Source organism: Rhipicephalus sanguineus, chromosome 6 (genome assembly GCF_013339695.2).
Source record: "Rhipicephalus sanguineus isolate Rsan-2018 chromosome 6, BIME_Rsan_1.4, whole genome shotgun sequence".
In the NCBI taxonomy this organism is placed as follows: Eukaryota; Metazoa; Arthropoda; class Arachnida; order Ixodida; family Ixodidae; genus Rhipicephalus; species Rhipicephalus sanguineus.
Window position 1 is genome coordinate 110,969,501 of NC_051181.1, and position 14,373 is coordinate 110,983,873.

The 14,373-nt window shown below is 45.2% G+C and overlaps 1 protein-coding gene and 1 non-coding gene across 2 annotated transcripts in view; both read left to right on the forward strand.

Moving 5' to 3' along the window:
- Positions 1-14,373, forward strand: part of LOC119396167 (proto-oncogene tyrosine-protein kinase ROS-like) — a 145,129-nt gene that overhangs the window by 95,156 nt on the left and 35,600 nt on the right. The window contains 14 exon segments of the mRNA XM_037663256.2: positions 156-209; positions 307-333; positions 1,091-1,151; positions 2,064-2,287; positions 3,241-3,325; positions 4,156-4,307; positions 5,287-5,440; positions 6,915-7,040; positions 7,487-7,668; positions 8,060-8,154; positions 8,905-9,338; positions 11,713-11,805; positions 13,500-13,709; positions 14,188-14,313. Coding sequence (XP_037519184.1) covers positions 156-209; positions 307-333; positions 1,091-1,151; positions 2,064-2,287; positions 3,241-3,325; positions 4,156-4,307; positions 5,287-5,440; positions 6,915-7,040; positions 7,487-7,668; positions 8,060-8,154; positions 8,905-9,338; positions 11,713-11,805; positions 13,500-13,709; positions 14,188-14,313 — 2,023 coding nt within the window.
- On the forward strand, positions 13,045-13,117 carry Trnak-cuu (transfer RNA lysine (anticodon CUU)). Its single transcript has one exon. It is a non-coding gene; the product is annotated as a tRNA-Lys (tRNA).

Here is a 14,373-nt window from a genome sequence, read left to right on the forward strand (position 1 = left end):
ATACAAAACAACAAACTAATACGCACAGGCATTTGCTTGTACGCATACAAACATACACACACACGTTAGCCGCATGATAGAACGAATAAGAATAGTCGTGACGACGAAACTCACGTCCTGTGTACTTACTGTTGCGTATTCCGCTCTCTTTGCAGTGCCGAGATGGTTGTGACAAGTGGCGATACCCATCGTCATGTGATCATGTTTGCGTAAGTGACTTGACGCACTAAATAAAGGCGCTTATGCTGCTCCTCAATGTTTTCAGTGTACATAACATTTATTTGTTTGTGCTTCTTCTCCTCGCAGAATAAGACGGGCTCCTCTCATGGAAAGGTGAGTTGCTCATTCGCATTTTTTTCTTCAGCTAATACATGACTGCGTCTCTGCAGAAGGTCAGGAGAATGTTCAGGAGAATGTTCAGGAGGCTTGAAGAGATGAAAAATTCTTGAACAGGGGGTGATGCTAGAGTCAAGGTTTCGACTAGTGGTATTTCTTCTTCGAGGCAGCAACTGCCTTGAAGAAACCAGGACCACTTGTTGAAACATTGGCTCCAACGACGGCCCCTGTTCAAGAATAATCGTGACTGTGTCTTGTATAATTGCTTATTTCGTAGTCTGCGCTGCAAGTTACAAACCCTAGAGTAACACTTAACAAAACAGAAAAAAAAGCAGGGCAATAGAGCATTTGGACGCTCGCTAATTTAGCGACTTGCTTCAAGCGACCTGTATATGGACTGTCGCCTGAATTTTCCGTTGTATTGTTCTGAAATGTTTCCTCCTCAAAGCCCAAGTTACGTTAGAGATGATATCAGGCGAGTGACAAGGACGACGGAGTGGCATATACTGAATCCAAGGATTGAAACTGGTTTATCTTATGACAGCGTGTGTGTGCGCATGAGAGAGAGAGAGAGAAAGAGAGAGAGGGTTAGGGGGGGGGGTCTATAGTTTTTACTGCAGCTTGATTACGCTACGTGTACATTTTAATTGTCAGCGGCATTTAAACAAGTAATTTCAAAAATACATTGTTGCCCCTGTTCGTCTGAAACCATGCACTTAAACAACTTGCGGTCTTTACGCTACTTAATTTTCAGGACCTGTTCTGTCTCATGGGATGCAACCTGGCAGTTACGGAGTACCTACGACATATTAAAGGTGATGACGTCATTATATGTGCATAGTTGTTTTCCCGGTCGAGTATATGTTTAACGTCGTTGGAAGATGCGAGAGCGCTTAACGGAGAGTCATTGAGATGCCTGATGAACGCACAGGCCCATAATGCCCTATAGTATGCGAAGTGAAACATTCCGTATGCTATTCCAATAATCACATATGTTTCCGTAAACTTCTTACGAAAATCAATGGCAAATATATGGATTTTATATAAATTACGTAAGGAAACATATGTAATTCTTAGGATACCTTACGGAGTGGTTCAGTAGGGACATACGGCCTTTTGCGCAGGTTGATTACGTCGCACTATAGTATAAGCCAACACATTACATTTTCTTATATTTTTTCTCCTATTGCAATTAGCTCGTGATTAATCATGGACCTGTCAGTGTTTCAGTAACAAACTTTATCGCGCATTTTTTAACAGCCTTTCGAATTATCGCCTGCAGAGCCGGTTTGCAGACGTGTGTCACTGAAGACGTTAGGGGAAGAGAGAACAGGAAAAATAAAATAAAGAAACAGTTTTTACTGAACGTGTGAGGACATTAAAAAACTGTAGCTCAGTAATAAGGCATTGCCACTCAATTGTTGTTAACGTTCTCAGACGCCTGGTATATGTAATGGTCGAGTAACCCTGTAAGCGATTAATACGTACTATCTTAATAAAAGAAGCACGCTGCTGTTTTACTCTCAATCGACTATTTATTTTCATATCTATTGAAGGTAAAATTTTCCAGTTCGTATTTCCGGGTAAAGTTTTGGTTCTGCAGAGGAATCGGTTAAAACACCCATTACAGTTATTATAAATTATTTAGACTCAATGAGTGTCACCGCAAAGCAATCGCTGGCATAATGCCTGATTGTTTGTTTTGAACCTTTTTTGTCACCGCTCAGCACAAATCGGCCAGCCACAGCCGCCTTACCTGGTGGCCGACTCGCGAACCCACGACACGGTGACCATTCGCTGGAAGACGTCACCGCTGGCGCCAAACGTCACCTACCTGGTGCAGTGGAAGTACGAGGCCCTGCCTAGCGACTGGGAGTACTACCGGCCTGACCTCCCGCTCGCCAAGAACGTGCTGCGCATTCAGGGACTCAGACCCTACACCAAATACAGGGTGAGATCTTGCCTGAGAACTTATGGCTTCGTGCACATAATCACGGAGGAAGAAAATACGTTAGGAATACGTTACGTCACGCGGCCAGCGTTGGCAAGCGATGCACTGCGCCGGAGCCATTCGTTTCGCATTTCCCCGCGCAGCATCGGCCAAACACGTAATTTCGGAGAGATAACGTATTGGCCGAGAATGTGTGGGGGATCGCTATGCGTATTTTAAGGATGGGTTTTGGTGCCGCCATATTGGGCTGTTAACAAAACGTTTTGTATCTTTAACAACGAAGCGAACAACTCTACATTACGCGCATGCGCATGAAAACGGTTGAGTTGGTGCTTTCAACGTTCCATGACGTTGTTAATTTCACGTCACGACGTGCGAAAGTGAAAAAAGGCATTCGTTTAACAACCCAAGATGAATTTGTCGAATGTCAAACCGTGTGTACAGTGCGTTTTGACATGGCGGCCATGTGTTGGGCCAATGCTTCTTGGCTTGAATCCTTTTGCGGAATGTTTTCTCCTTACATTTTTTTTTATTTCTTCGTACCCGTAACCCTCAGAAGACCAGCAAAAAGTATGGCGAACTACTACGATGATATGTTTTATGCGCGTAATCATCAATGTAAACCCATAAACTAAGGCAGGCGTATGTGACGTCTTACATCCTCTGTTGCGAATTTGCTCCGAAATGTGCAACCAAACGGGCACGGCACGTAAAAAAATCGAACCTTTATAAAAAGGAAGTGCCGCTATCAATTAGGTTTTCATTGACATTTGAAAAAAGATTGACTCGGGGACATATTTGTAAAATTCACTGCGGCAATAGTAATCAAGGTTATCAGTTTGGTGATTTCAACAGGACGTTGATGAGGGGGGTCTGTAGACATTAGCTGGGCATAAATGGATATCCTGGCATAAAACTTTAAGCCTGTCTCATCTAGTGTACTTTCTTTGCAGTTCCGGGTTGCCTGGATCCTTCTGCCAAACCAGAGTCCCCTGTTTTCGCAGCCGAGCGTCGTGATATCTACAGAGCCACATGGAGGTAATGCAAAAGCTTCCTTCATTAAACGATAAAGTGCCAGTGTTCTGCATAGTACGGCAGTATTTCTTGAATAAGGAACTGCAAAACTCGAGAAAAATTTTCAACTGCACTCTTTTACTGTGCACCATTCAGAATGTGCCTTAGACATTGTGTTTTAGTATCTCACAACTTCCGTAAAACAATTGCTGTTCTATTTCACCGATGTGTTGGCGCAGCAACAAACGTGGATAACCATCAGGGTCTTCAGAATCTATGTGGCCAAGAAGTCATATTTGGCTGTTATTCTAAAAAAAAAGATAAAAAAATTTGCCTTCAGATTAGTTCTCACCTTTACCTTTGAGCGGCACTAATTTTTACTCGTAAGATCGAGTGCAAATAACAAATAAGTCGCCCAGGGCTAAAACCAGGTTCGGTCTTCTTTTTTACCTCAGTTTCCCTACCATTTCTTCGGAAAGAATCGAGTAAACTACTTAAAAAATAAAATTTGTTTGATTTAAAAAGAATTGTTCACGGGTCATTAGCGGGGTATATATGAAGTACAAGTGGAACATAAATATGCTTTGTGAGGTCCCGGAGAGAGAACTGTTTGATAGATCTCCTCAAGGGAACCAAATGGTCTGGTACGAAGATGACATGCAGTATCAGCCAACACCACGTGAAGGGCCCGTTAATCACAAATAGGGACATAATAAAACGCAGCAGCATGCAGAGCATGCAATTCAGAGAAATGTCAACTCCAGCGACAAAACAAAGAAAGAGCGATAAAGAAAATACACTTTTTTATAGTGTTTGGCTGATATATTTCGTCCCTCTTGACTGCACGTGCACAGTTCCTTCGACCCCACCAAAGATCACCAGCCTCACTACTGTCGGCCCTCGGAGCATCGCGGTCAGTTGGGACCCTCCGCTGTTCCCCAACGGTCCGATCCTCTCCTACGCTCTCTACCTCGTGGAACAGCCCAGCGGCTTTACAACTGTCAAGGTGCGTCTTCCTTGTGACACTGCACACAAATTCAAGTAACTGGTACTTCGTTAACAACTTCCTCGGCGGACAATCGTAATATGTGGTCTCCGTGTTCTGCATTCTGTCAGCATCACTCGTAAGCTTATTAAGTGCAGCAAGTCTTTGTGAAATACTAAAAAAAAACAGTTTGCGTCGCTTGAAAAAACATGGTTTATTGATTTGATCTTGATTTCCTGCGATGAACCTACACTGTCTGTGGATAAATATTAACTGACGTATTTAGGTGATTGCTTGTGCTGCCATGGGTTCATTTGTTTTTTTTTTCTTCTCTGTCCTCATCACTTCGCCTATTTTCTTCCCCTTTTTCCAAATGTTTCCACAATGACCTTGTTTATTTATTCTGACCCTGGATGTTTATTGTTTTGTTTTTACTGTTTTAGTTAGTTCATGCATTGTGTATATCGTGTGCTTCTGTTTGACCGCTGTGAAGCTGCCCAGTGTATGAGGTGGCCAGGTTCGCCTCGAGCTGCTTTTTGCCTGGTCATCCTCGCAACCTTGTTGTCAATAAACTCATTTCAACTTAATTCAATTCAACTGACAATGCACTGTATAGATGCAAATGAAAACCGGGAGCGGTACCCTGAGTGTATTACAAATAGGAGCGATACCGCTAGTCATAACCTTCTAGAGTGTGCAATCCATCCCTAATCTGTCGCTGATAGTCCCTACACTATTGCTATTTCATTTGAAAGTATGTCTGGTAATCCTTGTTATATCACCGGTGAGTCAGATTCAAAATAAGTATGTCGCTGCAGTAAAGAAAATGCTCCATATTTCTGAGCAAGGTTCTGCAAAAACCTTGCCTACTACGCATTTTCTTCGCAATAGCTGTGCTCTTCGTGGGGCGCCTGTGTAGCCCTAACGGTATTTGATCCTTGAGGTTCTTTTTCAGAAACAGGAACTCAACGTTGTTAACTTATTCCCTTCGGAATTCCAGGACGTCTCGGACGTGTCCGGAGGCCTGTACTTCATGTTCAGTGGCCTCCGACCGGAGGTTCTGTACACCGTGTCGGTGGCCACCAACAACAACCTCGGCATGGGACCGGCGGACAAGCGCAACATCACGACACCGCCACAGAGCGTGAGCAACAGTAAGTGCACAGTATTGTTGCTGTACGCGCTTCCGCAAAACCTAATCCTCATATGCGAAAATGACAAACTGCACATAGCGGGATACTGTAGCCTAATTTATTGGCTGAAATGTTGATGTTTCTGAAGTTGTTTCCTTCGATCTTCGCCTTTCCACAGTAGAGCCTTTCTGTAAAAGGGCGCCCCAAGTGCCGCGCACGCGAACTACTGCGAAACGCCATGTTTGAGTTGCCGCAGCAGACGACGTCACTACACGGGCGCACGCCGCGCACGTACGGACTCACACACCCCATGCCCTAAACATGGCGGCTTCTGTCCCAAAACTCTTTGCAAAATTGAAACTGATGAAAAACCCACCGTCAGGCGGCGTATTTATGAAAGGGGTCCGTTGTAAGGGTAGCATTCCTGCGAGACAGTTTGTCACGCAAAATGTCTGTGTAGTAATTTTTGCAACCGATGTTGAAAAGCAGACTTCACTTTAGTGATAAAACCACGCGGTAGGTACGAGTGTACTGTTACAAGAGGCAATAATAGCACGTGTAGTTAGTACTTTGTCTTCGTAGGGACCACGACTTGGGGCACCATTATCTGGGTAAACCGGCGTTATAGAGAAGCGAGTTTTCTGAATCAGAAAATAAGACGCGCCGAGCGTTTAAAGAGAGATTTTTACAAGTTCTTAATAATGTTTCATGTTGCTGAAGTACCTATTGTAGCATAAATGTGCTCTATTAAGCGTAGACGGCCACCACGCTCATCGCATTTACAGGAGATAAGCATAAGGATGAAAATTACTTCATTAACATGTGCCAACCGTTGTTGCGCACGCAAGACGGATAAACCTTCAAATATAAGGAATCGTGCTCTAAGTGAACATGAAATGCGATGGGCCGTTACATTTGCATTTTTGTGTGATTTGTGCATATAGCTTTGTTGGTATATCAATTACACGAAGCGCGGTTGACGTTCAGGTGCAGTCAAAGACCTGAAGTTTGAGTTTGCTGTCGTTATTAGTTATCTTCCAGTAGCACTGTACACGCTTTGGAAATACGGATAAGTTGTAAGCAATAAAATCACCTACGTAGACTATCTGTAGGAGGTCAGCAAAACGTCCTTAAACGGCCTTAAATTTCGATCTATATTACCTGGTATTTTCTGCCAGCTGTTGTTGACAGGCTCCCCCCTAAGCAAGTACTTTTAATATAGTATAATAATCGCAAGTAGAGTAACGCAAGTGGGCTTATGAATGACTGCTGTTACGAGACAGTAAAAATTTTCTAGGAGCAAACACACATTAGTACAGGAAAGAATGTCATTCTTCAAGGTGTATATAGCAGTTTATAGACCTTCTACGTTCATTTTCACGAGGGCATATGCACCTGCGCGCAACGTCAATGTGCAGTGAAGGTAAAATCTTTGTTTGATGCAAAGATTTCTTATTATCGATGCCAGAAAAAGTAACTCTTGCTTTTTTTGCAGTGATACCAATACCCGAACCGTACCTCATCATCGCGACAAAATGGCAAGTGCTGAGACAAGGACTGAGCATCCTGGACCCACCGGTGGCAGAATTCTACACTCCGTCACATTCTGTAGATATAACTGGTAGGTTCCTCGCTTATACGGGCCAATTCTACTCATTAATTCTGCTCGTTTTTCGGATATGCATGAAATACATATGACGTTCTTTATAACGAGAACTTGGGTTCTGGGACTGCACCTTCCCTCATTGAATGCAAACGCAGGTCATTTGCATTCTTCAAATCGCTGCCTCTACATGTTTCACTCTTTCGAATGCTCGTTTAAGCTATAGACTATCTTGAAGTACTGTCAACTAGCTCTGCACTGTGCATGGCGTCACACACACTTCATTCCTTACTCCATTTATCAGAACTGGCTGCTTAGGCTTGTCGGCTAGGACTCTTTCAACTGCATACAATTAGATCGCTCATTTTTCATTATCTCCTTCTCTGTCTCTTTCTCAATCTACCATGTGCTTCCTATGTTAACTTTTGTGCCGACGCTTTCCCCTCCATTTTTACTCCTCGTAGGCGTCGCCATGCACGTGTCCCAGAACGTGCTCTTTGTGGCCGACAGCTCGGGCACCATCTACCGCGTCGACCTCTCGGAAAAGTTTCGCTACAGCCCCATCATGCACAACGCCTCTAGTCATCCCGGTCTCCTATCGGTCGATTGGTTGAGTCAGCTGCTCTACATACTCGAAGACGGCCAGGTGAGCAGACTTGTACACCAGGTGGATTTTCGATTGTACTCACTCTTCTGCCCCATGTGCAGTTTGCCTCGGGTTTACTGGCTTCTCTGTGCTGTGAAAGTCGATGATACTGCCTGTAGAATCAGTCGATATCATAGGATGGGCAGGAACGACAGCTCATTGTCCTTTCCATTTATTGGCTATCAGCATGTAGTAACGTAACTTGTCAGAATGCCTTATCTGGGGATTGGCGAAGCTAAGAAAATTCATTACATGGGGGAGCAGCTTGCCTTTTCTGCTATATAACCTACCCGATAGAATAACGTTGATGTGGAATAGGTGATCATATTGCATAACTGTGAAAGAAAATGCTTATTTTATTGTCGTTCAAACGCATACTCTTTATTCACAGATAACCCGGTGCAACTTCACTGGACAGGATTGCAGAACGGCCGTGTGGGGATTTGACAAAAGACCAAGTGAAATGAAGGTTGATCCCTACAACGGGTACGTTGTCTTGTGCCTGTTTTGACTGGAACCTTAACTCAACTAGATGAAGTGGCGACCGAGCCAGTCAGACTGTGGGAGAGGTTAGGCTTGAATTGTGCTTATATGCGGAGGCAACACCGCCAAGTTTAGCATCCCTGCAGTAATTGACGTCCATTTCGGAGTATAAACGTGGGTGAATCGAAAGAAAATTATCGCAAATTGGCCCACGTTGAACACAACGTGTGATGGTGAAATCAAGATGGCGTAATGGACTCGCTCTCTACTTTCGAACGATACCTTTGAGATAAAGTAGACCCTAAGATTGTTTAAGTAACTATAAGTGAGCGTGTCGCGTCTTCTGAATATTCGAATACAGCAATTACAGGATGACACCATTAGTGACGATGAGGATGAGTAGAAAAATTTGTGGACACGGGGTGTCGCTGGAGCCGACGTTTCGACAAGCCGACTTGGCTTCTTCAAGAAGACAAGTTCGCTTGTCGAAACGTCGGCTCCAACGACATCCCCTGTTCGCGAATTTTTCATTTCTTCAAGCTTTGATCTTCCCCTGAACATCTGCCTTTTTTTTGGATGAGGATGTGTAGTGCTTATAATCATCTCTCTTGACACCACTTCATCTACATGAAGTTACGCGAAGGTATTGCTCTCTTTGCGTGAATAAAATCGTGCCGATAAAAGGTTTCGGGTAGCATACCTAGTAAAGAACCCAACCGTCGACTGATTGATGGACATTTCTTCCCCCTAAAGCTACCTTTATTGGGTCCTCCAAAATGGCACCACGGGAGGCCTCTACCGCATCGACCTCGCTCGCATCGTCAAGAACGCCGCGGCGAGACAAGAGGCGCAGCTTCTGGTCAAGGACACCGACCTGAGGACGTTCGTGGTCGACTACAAGAACTACCGGTTGCTGCTGCCCAAAAAGTCGCAGAACACCGTCGTGTCGGTGTCGCTGTCGGCTGGCGACGAGACCGACGTGCGTCGCAACTCGCAGCGTCACCAGTTCACTGACGTTCGCCGGCTGGACTCGCACGGCGGCAACCTGTACTGGACCACGGCCGCCGAAGCCTTCGGCGAAGAGTACCACGACAAGGGAGACAAGTTCTACCACAACAAGTACACCGTCGAGGGACAGCCGCTCGTCTACCTGGGCGTGTTCCATCCGCTCTCGCAGCCATTCCCTGGTGAGCCTGATTTTGATAGCGCTGTTTGCCTAAACGGCCCGTTGCCCGATGCCTAATTGTTTAAGCGTGAGATAGTTAGGGATGGCTCAAGAAAAAGCAGGGAGGTTAACCTGGCTGAGCCCGGTAGGCCACCCCGACTAAAGGAAGGAAGACAGAAGCTAAAGAGTATAATTGGACGCATGCGTGTTCGCGCGCGTCTTTTTATGCGAGGAAAGAGCCGTAGTTAATAGTATTGGTAGTGGAGGTCCAGTGATGCAGCAACAAGTGCTCAAGTGTTTTACAGCAGAACTGTTATGGTCGATGTTTGACGTGTGTTGTAGATAGAAACCCTGTCATCATCACGAACCGGCGCGCACTCAATGACCGCCCAAGCATCCTGTGCAGATGTTTAACAAGACAAGCTCAAACCTGCCCACCAGCTCTGCTGTGAACCAGCCTTTCGCGACTTAGTGCAAGCAGCGCTAATTTTTTATGTGTGGTCATCCAAGTGAATGAATGAATGAAAAAAGATTTATTGTGGCAAGGTGGTGCCCTCTGCCCACGGTATAGTGCACGGCCCCTGTGGCCTTTGCCGAAACGGCCGCTTTTCGACCGGAAGCGACCATTTGCGACCGCTTGCGAGCGCCCACTTTGCGACATAGCTGGCTAGCTCTTAACCCAATATTGTTCGACAGGTTTCGGTGTTTCGCAGTTTTGTGCTAAAAAGTGCGCGCTGTGAGTGAAATACGTTGTACCTTATGCACTCAAGTGCCTGACAGTTGTTATGAGAAGAAGCTGCTCCCCAAAAGTTGGAAAGCTGGCGCGGCCGAAGGCGGAGGTTACTCAGGATATACATGCAACATGTGGACGAGGAATGTTGCCACAAGATAGAAGTCCGATGCTTGGAACAATATGGAGGGCGAAATCGAATTCTGTAAGCATTTTAAGCGCACTGCAGTTCTGTGGCGCAAGGAACAGAGACATACCATCGTGTAAAACAAATTAAGCACACCGTAAATGAAGACGACAGGATAGGGTGCCTCCTTGGGTGCAACAGCACAGGCGTCTCAACTCGTTTTGCAAGGCTAATTTATTTCTGTGCTCGAAATTGTGGTGGCTGCCGATGAACACCAGGATGCAGAACGCGTGCGCAACGGTGCGCTTTGGCGAGAGAGAGGCCGCTCCCACCTCGGACGTTATACGACCCGTGCGGTCCGAGGAGCCCGGTCCTCGGGCGACATTCTGGCGCCGATGGGGCAGTCTCTCTTCACACTGACACTTTAATGGCGCCTTGGAACTGGTTGGCCTTCTTGTTTCGCGTCGTGTTCCCGTGCCGGTCCCCTTAGCAAACGGGAAATATATATACATTGATATATACCACATATGGCTCAATTTGAAGACTTGAGATTGAAGTAACCGAGGCGGCATCACGCATGTTCGCCACAAGCAGAATACATATGTGGTGTATTTGCAAATACTTGTGTGTGTTTATGCATGTGTTTCGGCATTTTCCCCCTCTCTCCCAATAATTCAAATCAGTGAATGAGTGGCAATCGGACAGATCAGCTATCACGGCGTTAAGTCACCTTTAGTGTTGTTGCCAGCACCTCAGCAAACTTCCCTGCGTTCCTGAGCCTCTTCCATTCATATTCTGTTGCCGGGTAGAATGAATACTGAACGAACGAAAATACCGTATTGGATCACGTTGGATCACGCATTGGATCACGTTGCCAGCATTGGATCGCGTTGGCCAATGCTGCCTAATGCTGCTTAAACATGTCTAAATGGTTGCTAGCTTTGGCCGACTAATCGTTAATGTTCGCCAGTGCTGCCGAATGTTGGCTAGAAGAAGGGCTAAATTACAGCAGATATTGGCTGGTAGCGGTCTAATGCCGGAAAGTGTAGATTATCTACGCTGTTATAACAGTAACGTCGTCTTCATTCTATGTCAACTGAATGAGTGAGTTGCGGAAAGGGTAGCTATCGATAAGATGCATATTTGTTATAATTGGTCCACCGTTAACGCTTCAAGAGGATCAACTGGCTCCGTATTCACAAGTGCTTCTTACACTAAAATTGTTCATAAAAGAAAACTACTTCCAATTCTGATGATGTAGTCATTGTTAGCGGCCGGTTGTTGACTAAATACGTGTCCTTATTTTTGCGAGGGTTACTAACGAATAACTCGTTGTGCTCTCTGTCTCAATGCTGCCTCAGACCACCAGGATACTAGGTAAGCCAGCTGACAGTAAGCCATTCGAGCAAACATATTTCTTAATTTTGAACCTATATGCGAGCTCTTCGCTCCAGTGTTGTGCCTTGCTGTGTTAGATGTTTCTTTTTCGTGAAGTTATGGCGCCTGATTGAGCCTCTGATCTTTACTTTGACTCCACAGTTCCTGTCAACCCAGTTCAAGGGGTACAAGCCATTTTCAAGGAGGATCTAGCTAAGATTGCTTGGGAAAAACCACGACTTCTTGGGGGATTGGGTAAGTAATATATGTTTGCGTTATGTGGGTCCCTTATGCTCCCTTCTCCCAGCCTCTCAATGGGAAATTCGAGTAATCTTCTTTATTTCTTTTTTTTTCCCTACTGGTGGTTCGCAAACACACTATTTATCTTAGAAGCAAGCCTCCGACGAAATTTGAAAATTTACTTTGAGCTAGCTTATTGCACGCGTGCGCATAGGTTTGCATAGTCATTACCATGAGCATCTGCTCCTTGTTGGTTTAGAACAGCATAGGAGATGCTTTCTGATTTATTTTTATTTTGTTTGTTACTTTTAGTTTGTTTCTAACACATCGTTCTTCATACTTTCGAGTAAGAGAGTTAGAGATAGTGCAACAACACTTACAACAACAAAAAAAGGTAACTTGTACCGTGTGTTACATGATTTCTGTATACTTTATAAGGTAAAGGAAAATAAATTACGTTTATGACCAGCAAAATAATACAAATACAAGCGAATGCGTCAGTACTATAGCGCTTTAGGCACGCATATAGCTGATGCAAATCCTAGGATAAAATCGGAGCTCTAAGGAATTATTACGCCGCGCAGACGCACGGCAGATATTTTTATGGATGATCTGGCTGCATTGAAAGCGGTGTCACTCATCATCTGCTGCGCACTGTATTTGAGATGGGCAGACAGTGTTAGTTAGCGCTAATGAAGGCACGATATTGAGTTTGTTGCATTCACGAGTGGTGAACGACTTCGCTATCAGTTAATTCTCCGACATTCTAATCGTCCAGCTCGGCCCCGACTTACAAGGTAAGACGTAGCTGCATGGCATGGGATGGGTACACCTTATGCAATAATGTGTGAATTATTTCCTATGTTTTGGACATGTACTGATGTTCTGCCTGCTCGAATGAATTCAGGGCAGGAAATAAGCACGTGTTCGCCGCATTATGTGCTGTGAGCATGGTTGTCTGTTCGATAACGGGTGTTCTATTTCTGTGTTCTAGTTGCAGTAACAAAATCGGAGCTAATGTAGAAGTGGTGATGCATTTTAGGGGCGACTTGATCCCAGACCTGGACTTAATGCCTCCAGGTAGTATGCGAAGGATTATTGGTCAGCTGCCGGCTAGTAAAAAGATCACACGCTACGTGACGCCAGCAGGCAAAAGAAGAGTGTTCCACATTCGCCGCCATGGCTACGAGCGGCACTAACACTCCCAGGTTTAAATGCACAGATATACCCGATAAAGTGCTCAGGAGAATGACCGCCGCCGTAGCTCAATTGGTAGAGCATCGGACGCTTCATTCGAAAGTTGCAGGTTCGGTCCCTGCCGGCGGCACGTTGTCTTTTCGTCCACTTTAATTTCTTCACATTTATATCTTAATTACTACAAGTAACGTCCCATATGCTTTCCTTGGCGTGATTGTCTTTTGGTTCTCATTTACGTTGTGTCTAACGAAGAAAACGAGCCCTTAAATTTCCCTCCTTTCGTTCATTTTAGAGGCAGAGCAAGACGTGGTAAAGCGATGAAATTATGAAACTTGAAGGCATGCGAGTTCGCCGAGTCACGATTAGGCGCTTGAAAATCTTAGATCTTGTTCACGGGCGTGGTAATTACTGTCTACTATAGTAGTCTGGAGAGCTTGGTATTCTGTTTCGTGTTGCTCACGGGGGAACGCCCCCTGTGTGGCGCCTGACTAAACGTTTGACCACTGTCGCAGGTGCCGGCTCATGGCAGGAGTGGCTGTACGAGGTTCGCGTGCAAGACCAGTCAACGCATGTGTACATCTACGCGATGAACATCAGCGACACGACGACTACGGTGCGCAACCTGAGGCCCGACACCGCCTACTCGGTCAAAGTGCGCGCCTACAGCCCCGGCGGAAGGGGACCCTGGTCCGTCGACTTCGTGGGACGCACTCTACGCAAGCGTGAGTGCATCAAATGACGTGCCGTTCGCGTCGATTAGCTGATCGATATACCATGAATGTCATAAACTTTCCGTTCATGAAAAGCATTAACTGTTCTTGTTAAAGTATATTACGCTTTGTAAGCTAGTTGTAAAATGGTAGGATTTAACGGGGATATGTTCTACACTTGTATGTTTCAAACGGAATTCAACTTCTTTGTTCCTTTAGATGTTTAGAGGAAATAAGGAATGAAAAGGAGTGAAGCGTTACGGACATGCTCCGAGAAACAGAGGATTGAAAAGTCGTATTTCTTTTAAAGTACTCTTAAAGTAGTTTCTGTGCTATGTCACTGAGCTAACGCAATACACGAAGAGCCTTAAATATTTTCTAGAATTCAGCACTACGTTTACAATGTAGACGTTATTATGACGTGTATGTGTGCTGCGGTTGCACGTGACAGTCTCACTTGAAAAGCGTTCACGCGTATTTCTCGAAACAGCCTCCAAGCAAGGCTACCCTTACATGCTATGGAGCGCCAACGAGGCCCTGCTCAAGTCCGATATCGTGGGCGACAGTGTGCAGCCTCTGATCCACTGGAGCAGCCTCAACGGAGCCTACATTACAGGTCGGCACGTGTGAATTTTTCATAACAGACTCTTCCTTTATTCTCTCCTCAAAGTCCATG